Genomic DNA, 12,218 nt, shown 5'->3' with positions numbered 1-12,218 from the left:
TGCCTCGGGCCCTCTTGGAGCAACTGGCTCATCCTCGGCTGGGTCGGCTGGCGGAGGCCTGCCCACCCATGCTAGGACCCCCTGAGTAGTGACATCTATATGCGCTAACCTAAGAGAACCCAACCCAAACTCATCATAACGGGGTAAGAGGAATGGGCGTCCCCTGAGTTACATCTATGCCCTCTATCGTCGAAAAGATAGACGTCAGCACATGACAATAGGGCATGTGAACTACTCGGGATGTGACAAGACTAGCCGCATGAACTATGTTAGAGAACATATGTAATGCAATGTCTATATCTAGATGATGACATAATGCATACAAAAAGAAGGAGTGGGGCGGACGCATCTTCGGGACATCCCGAGATGTGATGGGTAGAATGCATGCAGTGAGGACTCTATACATGACGTAATCCTGCACCCTGAGAGACATCGACCTGAAATCAGAGACTCCAAATGGTCTCTCCCCACCATAAAAGTACTCATAGAGTGTATCTAGAGTAATGTGGGAGTAGGGGTCGCCAAATGACAGATCCCTACTAGAGTAGCATAGGAAAAGAGATGTTGACTTTCTAAGCTCTAAGCTGGTGCGTAATAGAAAAGGAGTAAACTGGATGTCCTTTCCACCAACTCTGGTGGAATAGATAAAATCATCAACCTTCTCAAGGTTGTTGAAAAACTGGGCATATAGATCTTGATTTACTGCATGACTGCAGTAAACCAATCTGTCCAACTGATAATGGGCAATCATCTCTACGACAGACGAATAATAACTCGTGAAACAGGGTCTATTTAGATATCTACATTTAATGACAGAGTACGAATGCTGAGAAAAACTAAGCCTATGCTGCTCAGTGGGGAATATAGAGTCAGTGGACGGGGTTGTACCCGAGGTGGACGCAACATTGCGTCGCTTCCTAATTTCAACCATATACAAAAAAATTTGCAAAACAAACACTAAAAACATGTAAAGGATAATTTAGGATAGTTTAGAGTATACCTAGGAGGCATTTTAGGGTATTTGAAGGAGTTAAGGGTGGAAATCCGGGCTTAAGGCACCTTGGATCGCTGGTTTCGGCGAGAAGACAACTTGCAGCGAACTCTCTGTTCGTTGCATATTTCGGTATTAAAGGTGCCTTCAAACTCATTGAAGGTGCCTACAACACGGAGTTCAGGGCGCTTCGAAACCGATCCGAGGCGCCTTATTTATTTTCGGCGGGAATTTTCCCGCCGATCTTGGAGGGCGCCTCTGCCTTAGGCAGAGGCGCATTCGTTCGTTGCTTTTAATTTTAATTTTTAAGTTGTTTTTTTTTAAGATTTTTAAATAAATTTTTAAAAGATTTTTGAATAAGTTTTTTTTAAAAAAATTAAATAAGTTTTTAAAAGATTTTTAAATAAGTTTTTAAAATATTTTAAATAAGTTTTTAAAAGATTTTTAAATAAGTTTTTAACATAATTTTTAAATAAGTTTTAAAAATGATTTTTAAATAAGTTTTTAAAAGATTTTTAAATAAGTTTTTAACATAATTTTTAAATAAGTTTTTAAAAGATTTTTAAATAAGTTTTTTAAAAATATTTTTAAATAAGTTTTTAAAATTATTTTTAAATAAGTTTTAAAAAAGATTTTTAACATAATTTTAATTATTAATTTAGTTGAATTTTGATTATTAATTTAATTTGAATTATTAATTTGATTTGAATTATTGATTATTAATTTAATTTGAATTATTAATTTGATTTGAATTATTGATTATTAATTTAATTTAATTTGAATTATTGATTATTAATTTAATTTGATTTAATCTTTAGTCATCTCACTCAATCTAAATTTCCAATCAGGAAATCCTATAATTTTGTGAGATAAATTAGGTTCAATTATAAGGTTTGGTTTAACTTTATGTTAGATTCAGGTTTAGTTTTGGGCTCAATAAATAGGTATTCTTTGGATAAACTTCTGGGATATGGTGAGTCACTTGGACATCATTAGAGTAACCATGCTTTCGAGGTTTTCTAAATAGTCCTATCCACTGAACTTAATATAAAACCTTGGTCTAACTGGTTAGGATCCATAAAGGATAGCTTCGGTTAGTTCCACTTAGCCAAATGCACTAGGTCGAAGTCATATCATCCTAGACATGCATAGACTGAGCTTTCCTAACGTACTATCATCCAAAATTTCACCAGTACCATAGGTCAAGTTAAACTTGTTCCCTTTCTAATTAGTTTTAATTACCCTGCCGGGTAGCTTAGTTTGGATTACCCTGCTGGGAAGGTTAGTTTTGGAGGTGCCAGCTATTCTGGAGCCTCCACCTAAATTAGTGATAATTTTATATATGTTTATTTAATTTATTACTTAGATTTAAGTTTTAATTTAATTTTAATTATGTTCTTTTAATGATTTATTTGTTTATTAATACAGTTTTTCTTTTGGCTTCCCCTGGATCATAGCCTCGATATGGTCTATCAAGGTAATGTACTTGATCCTTGGGAACCCAATATTGACCAAGCCCAACTTGATTGTCCAAGTTGGACTTGGGTACCCATGCTTGGACCACTTTTCTATTTGTTCTGTGTACAAGTGATAAATACGATCTATACTTCTTTTTACGCTTGAATCCAATTCCGGATCTGTTGTATACGGCCTTTTGTTTTCCAAGAATCAGGTCAAGATTCTTGGAACCCAAAGTGAACCATTCCAACGTGGTCTTCAAATCCTTGACTTGAATTTTCAGGTTGGAATTCTCTTCTTCAAGCTTTTGGACTTGAGTCGAGGTTCCAGTCTGAACGGATTCAGACAAGGATTTGGAGTTGGTCACTTCTTTAAGGAATGTTACCTCTTCGGAAGTGATTTGATCTGAATGTTGGATTTTGCTAATTTACATAATAAATAATTAACCAAATTATTTAAACGCGGAATACTTACAGTGGGGTCAGGTACTTCGGAAACGGATACGGATCCGTGGCTTCTTTCCGATTCAGCTTATGATTCGCTCTCACTCTCGGATATATTGATCTGGTCCCGAGCCATCAGTGCAAGGAGACTAGTCTGATCGAGTTCGTCGTCGTCATCTTCTGAGGAAGATTCTTCGAATGTTGCTCCATGACCTTTTTCTGTCTTTGTTTCTTTACCTCCTTTTGGTTGGGACAGTTGACCTTGATGTGTCCCTTCTGGTTACAGTCATAACACGTCACTTCAAATTTTACCTTCGAGCTTAATTGGGCTTCCTTGGACTGAACTGCCTTCTTGAGGTCCTTCTTATTGAACCCCTTCTTCTTCTTGTAGAGCTTCTTTACAAGGTTGACGAGTTCAGTCGTTAGCTTGTTGTCTTCATCGTCTGAGTCTGGTTCTTCATCTGATTCTAGTTCGGTTCTACGCCTTGATCTTGATTCGCGTGTTCTGCTTGTACCTGCAACCAAAGCAATGCCCTTCTCGGTTGGCTGTGCATTAGTCTGCTCATGTAATTCAAACTCAGAGAATAACTCATCTAATTTTATAAAAGATAAATCCTTGGAGACTTTGTAGGCATCTACCATTGATGCCTATAATGAACTCCTTGGAAATGCGTTGAGAGCGTACCTTATTATATCTCTGTTCTCGACCTTTTGCCTGATCATGTGGAGGGAGTTGAGAATATCTTGTATACATGCATGGAGTTGACTTGTTCTCTCTCCTTCCTGCATTTTGAGATTATATAATTTATTAAACAATAGATCTCTCTTGCTTACCTTGGTGTCGGAGGTGCCCTCATGCAGTTCGATCAGTTTCTCTCATAGCTCTTTTGCGGTTGAAAACGGACCAACTCTATTGAGCTCCTCCTTGGTCAGTCCACACTGGAGGGTACAGGTCGCTCTGGCATTGCCTTCCACCTTCTTGATTAGGGCTGGTTCCCAGTTCTCGCAGGGTGTAGGCTTGCCGTCTTCTTCGGTTGGCAGTTGGAATCCAGTCTTGACGATCATCCACATCTCGAACTGGATCTTTAGGAAGATTTCCATTCGTCCCTTCCAGTACCCAAAATCTTCTCCGGTGAAGAGTGAAGGACGAACGGTGCTATATCCTTCTTGCTGGGCCATTTAGTTAATATGCAAGCACAAAATAGAATGAGATGTCCCAAGACTAGGTCTTGGATTAGTAGTGCGGGAATAAAGTTAAAATAACGAGTTCAAGTGGTGTTGCACCAATTTTGAGAAAAAATTGATTCGTAAAAAGAATTAGAATGTAGCTATTAAGCTAATTCTAATTGACTCCGTAAAACTGAAAATAACTACAAAAAAATGCTTGATTGGTGGTTGCACTAAATTGAAGCGACCCTGCTCTGATACCAATTGTTGGATCGAGAAGTGCTAGAGGGGGGGGTTAATAGCGCTCGTGGTTATTTCGTTCGATTTAAAACGTATCGAGTGGATAAACACAGCGGAAAGGAAAAGAACAAATGCTAACACAAGTTGGTTACTTGGTTCGGAGCCTGTGGAGACTCCTACTCCAAGGCCCGCGATTGTTGATCGCTTCTGGTGGGCAACAACTATAAGCTCGAAAGGTGTTACAAATTACGTACAATAAAAGCTGTTAAATTTACCAACAACAAAAGGAACTAGCAGATTCAGAGATTTGGGTTGTCAGCTTCTAGTTGTAGCTTTGTCGGGTCGTTTCTTGAGCAGCTCGTTGCACAAAGATGGCTTAGAAAGTTGTTTGTGTTGCTGCCTCGAGACCCCTTTTTATGCACTGCTGGAGGCGCCTCCAACACCATCCAGGGTGCCTCCAACACGCCGAGTCAGCCGTGTGGATCAGTGCTGAAAAGTTCATCTCTTATCCTGCTTGAGGCGCCTCCATGGCCACTTCAAGGCGCCTCCAAGCTCTGGTCCAAGGCGCCTCTAGCTCCGTCCGAGGCACCTCCAGCTCCTCTTCGCAGCCAGCTCACACTCTGCACCCGAGGCGCCTCCAAGCTCCATGGAGGCATCTCGGACACTGTTCATCCGAGGTGTGACTTGCTCCTTTGTTCCTACAAAATGTGTTAGTCCCAAACACATACCCTGCAAAACAAAGTTAGCACATAATATTCATAAATAAAATGTTGACAGTCTCCGGACTGTCCGGGTCTAACTTCAGATTTCCAACCGGAAACCCTAGGTCGACCTGACGCATACTGTTCCCTCTACGGGGAGCGCGTCCTCACCTACTCCACTCAGGATATTTACCTGATGCCAGCACGATTCTCCAGATCGATTGGACTTTTGCTTGACGCTTGATGCTTCCGTACTTTCTGCTGGATGCCCGCTCCTCAACCCGTCCAGTCTTCCACCTGGTTCGCAACACCAGGACTTTTCACCTAGAGTTACCACCCCCTAGGACTTTTCGCATAGGGTTACCAACCCCTATGACCTAGGGTTACCACCCCCTAGGGTTTTCCACCTGCCTAACCGTAGTTAGGACTTTTTGCCTAAGTAAACTTAGGACTTTCCTGCAATCTCATTCAAACTGTTAGATCACAAAATAACTTAACTTTGAACCCTTTGCCATTATCAAAACATGGATTCGATTGTCAGATGCTTCCTACACCAACACTTAAGTGCGTCAGCTCGGAGGACATCAACTACATTTTGTGAGAAGTACATCAAGGCTCCTGCAGAGGACATCCGGGTGGTCGATCGCTAGCGAGGAAGACTCTGTTGGCTGGATATTTTTGGCCTACCTTACAGGAAGATGCCGCTCGGACAGTGGCCACTTGCCTGTCCTGCCAGAGGTACCATAACCTTTCTCACCGACCCACTGAAGAAATGAAGGCTTCCACAGTATCATGCCCATTCGACCAATTGGGTATGGACATCGTGGGGCTCTTCCCCATGGCGACAGGTCAGCGGAAGTTTTTTCTTGTCGCAGTGGATTATTTTCCAAGTGGGTCGAAGCCGAGCCACTGGCGAGAATAACCAAGCAGATGGTCCAGAAGTTTATATGGAAGCACATCATCTGTCGGTTCAGGATTCCGCGTCGACTCATCTCAGATAATGGTAGACAGTACGTCGGGCAGAAACTCAAAGAATGGTGCGAGGGGTATGGCATTTAGCAGGCCTTCACCTCCGTAGCATACCCTTAGAGCAACAGACAGGCTGAAGTCGCCAATCGGGAGATCTTGTGGATCTTGCGGGTTTTGCTCAACCATGTCGGAGGAAGCTGGGTGGACGAGCTCCCGGCGTGCTATGGGCAATCCGCACGACCCCTAAGGAAGGTATGGGAGTAACCTCTTTCCACTTGGTGTATGGAGGCGAAGCGGTCGTCCCCGTCGAGATTGGAGTCGAGTCCGACCGGACACAGAACTATGATAAAGACAACATCGAGCGAAGGCTATTGGAGCTGGACCTGGTGGATAAGGCGCGCACTAAAGCAGTCGTTCGGCTGATGGCTTATAGGCAAAGAATGAGGCAGAACTACAATCGGCGGGTGATCCCGAGTTCGTTCCAGGTTGGCAACCTCATATGGAAGAAGGTGAAGCTAGTCGGCGACGTCACCAAGTTGGAAGCCCTATGGGTCGGGCCCTTCAAGGTCGTGGAGAAGCTCTGCTCGAAAGCATATTACCTGGAGGATGAGGACGGAAGGTGACTCGACCATCCATGGAGCTGGAACCATCTCCAATCGTACCGAGCCGGATGAGAGGTGCACTGATGTAATTAATGTATTTTCCATATCCCTTCGCCCTTTAAAATGCAGGGTTGAAATCAAAAGCAAATGCTTGCCAAAATCTTTGCCGAATGGCAACACCAACCGTCAAGCGACGACGTTAAACCCAGGTCTCCACCGATGGTCGAGCGGCGACCTTAAACTCCTGCCTTAGAAGATCGTCGAACGACGATGTTAAACCCAGGTCTCCACCGACGGTCGAGCGGCGACCTTAAACTCCTGCCTTAGAAGACCATCGAGCGGCGATATTAAACTCAGGTCTCCATCGACGATCTAGTGGCGATCTTAAACTCCTGCCTTAGAAGACCGTCGAGCGGCGACATTAAACCCAGGTCTCAACCAACGGTCGAGCGGTGACCTTAAACTCCTGCCTTAGAAGACCGTCGAGAGGCGACGTTAAACCCAGGTCTGCACCAACGGTCAAGCGGCGACCTTAAACACCTACTTGAGAAGACCGTTGAGTGGCGATGTTAAACCCAGTTCTCCATCGACGGTCGAGCGGCAACCTTAAATGCATGACTTCGTCAAATCGTCGAGCGACAATGTTAAATCCCAGAGTCGAGCGACGACTATAAACCCCAGAGTCTCCTAGCCAGAGGACTTTATTTGCGCTTCGAGTCGGCCCAACATAGTCTCCTGGCTAGAGGACTTCAGCTGCTCGACCTCCAGCAGTTTGTTGGCCTTCTCCAGATCGGCCTTCAATTGGGTGATAGATGACCCCTGGGAAGAAGATGCTCCGCCGGAGATCTTCAGTTTCTTCAGCTCATCCTCCACAAGGGCGAGCCACTGACACACTGCGATGCTTTTCACCCAATACTGGTAGCAAACAAGATAAATGATTCACGCTGATCGGAGGTAACATTTGACTTACAGTTAGATACCTACCCCGGTGGACATTTCCATGTGGCTATTGGAGAGCACCCCCGGAGGTGTCGTTGCCGCTCGCACCCTAGCTTCTTCCCAAATACGGGCAAGCTACCCGCGAAAGTAGACCTGATGCTCGGGGGTATTAGGTTGGTCGCTCGGCACGAGCAAGTCATCGATGGGCAAGCGCAGAATGGCAGTGATGGATCGTCGCCGGCTCGGCGCCGATTGAGAAGAAGCTGCCGGGCCGAAGGTTTGTGCAGGCGTGACGGGGAGAACTGCGGACCGCATGATGCGCCGCCGAGCCAGAGGTAAAGTCGTGAGCGGCTGGGCAGCAATGGGATCTGACGAGAGATTGTCCAAGGAAGGAGTCCGGTAGGAGGAAATGGCTTCAACTGTTTCGGGAGCCGCTGGAGATGGAGTGCCTCCCCGCTCAGAAGCTTGCACGGCCGAAGTGGCAGAGCGGGAGGGCGTGTCCGTTCGGCGTCTCTTATGCCGAGTAAGTAGCACCTCATCACCCGAAGACCTCGATCCCTCAATATAGACTGCGAGTGGCACTTCTGAGATCGGGCACGGGTCAGCCGCCCCTTCTACACTGGGCGTCCGTTCGGCGGTCCCCTCACCCACAGTTGGGGTCTCCCCAAGTGTACCTTCCTGTGAGCCGACTGGGGTCAAGCCGAGCCTTTCCATATCCTTTACTACAACTGCTTCGATCTCAGCTCGCTTAACCTTCATAATAACGGCTGCTCGGGAGCGCATCGTGATGTCGATTGCAAAAGATGGAAAGAATCAGTTAGACTCAAGAGGAAAAGGTCGAGAAATCTCTTACCTAAGCTGCTCGGGAGCTTCATTCGAATTCGACTCAGTCCGAACATGTACACAACGCCTTCCGGCAGCAACTTGTGGATGTTGAACATCAGGCCGGCCAGCATGTTAGCTACGTGGAGGTATTCCGGCAAGGCCTTGTACTTCTTCAGATCTGGTTGAGGTGGGAGCCCGACCTGCCATTTAGTCCGGAAGCTCGGCCGTTCGAGAAGTCGTAGGTAGAAAAAATAGTCTTTCCAGTGTTTGTTTGAAGTAGGCATTTTGTCAAAAAAAGACCAGGCCAATTCGAGACTGGAAGAGATAGGTGCCCAGTTCGGACTACTTAGGATAATAGAAGAAGTGGAAGGACTGAGGAGTTAAAGGAATACTGTGCACCTTAAACAAGACCACTATGCCGCACAGGAGGCGAAAGGAATTGGGGACGAGCTGTGCTAAGGGGACTCGAAAATAGTTGCAAGTTCAGTGATGAAGGGATGGATGGGGAATCGAAGACCGACCACAAATTGGTCTCAGAAAAAATACACAGTATCGGTCGGCGGGTTATGGGGCCGGTCAGACAATGAGGCCAGAACGATTTCATGGTCAGCAGGAAGGTCGAAGGCATTTATGAGGTTCGCAGCGTCGCCCGCGTCGAACCTGGTCTCCATAGTGGTATACCAAGGTCCAGGCGTAGGGTCGGGCGGCTGAGAAGAGCTCGCCATTGCCAGAAAGTAAGAACAGGTGGTTCGACGGAGAAGACGATCAGGAAAAACCAAGCACACGGGAAAAAGGAATGACTACAAACGCTACAAAAAAGCTGAGATTGCGAAAGATCGAAGAGCTTACGGCGGGAGAGATCGCTGAAGGAGAAAGCCGAGGTTCACCGGAGCACTGGACATGAGTAGAATCGTCGAAGAACAAGAAGAAGATGCCAGCAATAGAACAGAAGCCGACACTGCGGCTTTATAAAGCTCGGCTCGGCCGACCGGAGCCGTCCGATCTAGGGCACGGGAATAGGAGTGCACATCCAGTCATCAAATTTAAACTGCCAAACATCACATCAGTAGCTGTCAACTCGGATGTGTGGCGACTGCAGCGGCGACACGTGGTGTCCTCCCATGGGACAACATTTAATGAGCACCATCATTAAGCAAGGGCACGTGCTCGGCTTAATGGGGATGATTTGCATGAATTTCGAGGAGATTTGGACGACATCAGCATTAACCCCGCGGGTTGCGCCCATCCGAAGACGCCGAAGGAGAAATTTCCCAAGTGTAAGTTCTCAGGGGGCCAAACTACCTAGGAAATTAGCCCTACGTGGACCGATTGGGACGCAATCCATTGGTCGATCGGCCAATCGGTCACCAAACTACTTGTCCAATCAGTCGGACTTGCAAGCTCCTTCAACTAGACTTGAGGAGGAGGCACGTGATCCGATGGTAGGGTGGGGCCCGCCCGGTAGAGGGTCAAGGTGGTCAACGCCCCAGGAGTTCGTTCGATCGGGCGACCCTTCCTTTCCAATCGGGGCAAGGAATACTCGATCCGGCACTACGACAGCTTGGCCAAATAACAAGCTTCTAATGCTCAAAAAGCTCAAGCATGGAAGGACGAAGGCCGAGCGGTCGTCCCGCTCGGTTGAACAGTGGACACAGCCCCAACCAAGCAAGCATGGCTCCCTCGCTCGACAGGACGGAGCCGAGACAGTGGACTATTGGCCAAGCGGACTCTCCCGCTCGGCCCGGCCATGATGTCACCCGGACGACAGGTTGGTCGAGCGGCTCTCCCGCTTGGCCCAATAACGAACAAAAGGAGTAGTTGGTGATATCTTCCTAAAGACCAGTGTCACCGACAGGCGGCATGGTTGACGGCATGGTCAGACGGAGAATCGTACGGTGGAGACTTCCACTATCACATCAGGGATATGCTCGGGCTGTTAAGGTATGGCGTTAGGCACGCTTTTCTGACGCGTCCTCTCCAGGTATGCTTTGAGAAGCGTGCACACCTTCGGAAGCGTGCACGCGCCTCCTGAGAGCCCTATATAAGGAACCTCATGCTTCGACGGAGGTATGTTCACTTCTACTGTAGCTACAGTTATGTTGCTGCTCTTTTCTCTTCTCTACTTCATTCGCTTGAATCGATCGGGCAATCGATTCAGGGCGATTTTAGAGAGCACAGAGGTGCTCTGGATCGATCGGTCGATCGATCCAAAGCCTCCCCAATCGATTGGGAGCAATCCAATCGATTGGGATTCGACCGCTGGCGCAAATATAGACGTTGGCAAGCGTTTTCTTCGAGAGAGCTTCCATATCTTCTCTACGGCAATCACAGCAGAGCTCCACAGCAATCCTTTCTTCCTCACCGCCAGTTCTTGAAGGTTCTTGGAGGCACATCCAAGTCAAGAGGCGAGTTACAACAAGAAGAAGAAGAAGCTAGGGTTTCATTGTAATCTTGTAAGATTTACTTGTATTTTGCTTCTTTCTATCTTATTATTGTATTGTGAGCTTGTCAGGCTTCTCCGCCTTCGGTAGTTACCGTAAATGAGTGTTTTCATAGTGGAGGGTGCGTGTGTTGGAACCCCAAGGTTGTTTTGGTGTGATCAACAAGTTAAGTTAGGTCTTGTTTGTTTCTAACCTTGTGTCTAAGTGTGCAGGAGCTTAGGAACATAGGTAGTCGAGCGGAAGACACAGCTAGCGAGAAGGACGGCAGTCCGAGGGACGAGGTGCTGCGGAAGAGTACACCGGCGGACGAGAAGGAAGCGCGTGGTGGTTCCGAGGGACGAAAGCTGGAGCGGAAGATTGCTCGGGGAGCAAGAGACGCAGCTAGCGAGAAGGTCGACGACCGAGGGACGAAGACTGCGGATGAGTACGCTGGCGGACGAGAAGGAAACACGCGGCAATTCCGAGGGACGAGAAGCCGAAGGGAAGCCCGCTCGAGAAGACCGGAAGTTGGGTTCGGGTGAGCCCTTTTCCGGATGGCAGAGATCACCCAAGTGAGCGGATCCGGAGGAGAAGAATCGGACCGAGGCGGGACTGAACCAGAGAAGAGGTCCCGGACGAAAAAGTCAACGGCTGTTGACTTTGGGCTCCGGGGTGCCCGGAGCAGCCTGGGGCGCCCGGAGCAGCCCGGGGCGCCCGGAACCCTTCCGGGCGCCCGGACCCAGTATTTTCTCCAGATCGAGTCAAAACTCGATCTAAACGTTGGGGGATAAAATTTATCCCCCCAGGGCGCCCGGAACCCTTCTAGGCGCCCCGACCAAGGCTATAAATATAGCCTTGGTCCAGAAGCTTTTCATCAGTTCAGAAATTGTAACAACACTTGTGTGCTTCCACTGCTTTGATTAGTTTCTTTCTTTTTGTGCCTACACTGCTGTAAACGAGGCTTCTCCGCCTGAAGGAGTTCTTAGTGCAATCATCTTCCTTGGATTAACAACCTCCCCGGTTGTAACCAAGTTAAATCCGATGCCTCGTTTTTATGCTTTATTTTCTGCTTAATCTATTTTTCAAGTGTTAGCTTAATTGTTCGAGAAAGGGTTGTGTTTTATTCAGGGCTATTCAACCCCCACTTCTAGCCGGCCCAGCGGTCCTACAAGTGGTATCAGAGCCAAGACGCTTCAGGAGGACTAACCTCCAATCGAAGCAAAGATAATGGTTGGACCAAGCATCCACCCGCCGAAATATGGAGGAGATTTCGCTACGTGGAAGAATCTGATGCAGGTATTTTTTACCACAGACTTTGAATTAACTTTAACAATGGAATCTGGTTTTGTAGCTCCAGAAGGTAAGGAAAAATGTCAATGGACAAAAAAGGAGCAGGCTAAATTCGTGGCGAACAGCAAAGCAGAATACCATCTGCTAAGCGTTTTTCCACCTCAAGAAGTTAA

At 46.9% G+C, this 12,218-nt stretch overlaps 1 protein-coding gene across 1 annotated transcript; it reads left to right on the top strand.

The window, feature by feature from the left end:
* Positions 1–6,223: 6,223 nt before the first annotated feature.
* LOC122019538 lies at positions 6,224–6,592 on the top strand. Its single transcript, XM_042576996.1, has one exon. The coding sequence runs from the start codon at positions 6,224–6,226 to the stop codon at positions 6,590–6,592; it is 369 nt and encodes a 122-aa protein (XP_042432930.1).
* The last annotated feature ends 5,626 nt before the right edge of the window (positions 6,593–12,218 follow it).

This window comes from Zingiber officinale, chromosome 9A (genome assembly GCF_018446385.1).
Source record: "Zingiber officinale cultivar Zhangliang chromosome 9A, Zo_v1.1, whole genome shotgun sequence".
Lineage (NCBI taxonomy): Eukaryota > Viridiplantae > Streptophyta > Magnoliopsida > Zingiberales > Zingiberaceae > Zingiber > Zingiber officinale.
This window is presented reverse-complemented; position numbering and strand designations above follow the sequence as displayed.

Bases quoted from the DNA above. Each gene is read 5' to 3' on its own strand.
- LOC122019538 (XM_042576996.1), top strand. From the start codon at position 6,224: ATGGGAGTAACCTCTTTCCACTTGGTGTATGGAGGCGAAGCGGTCGTC.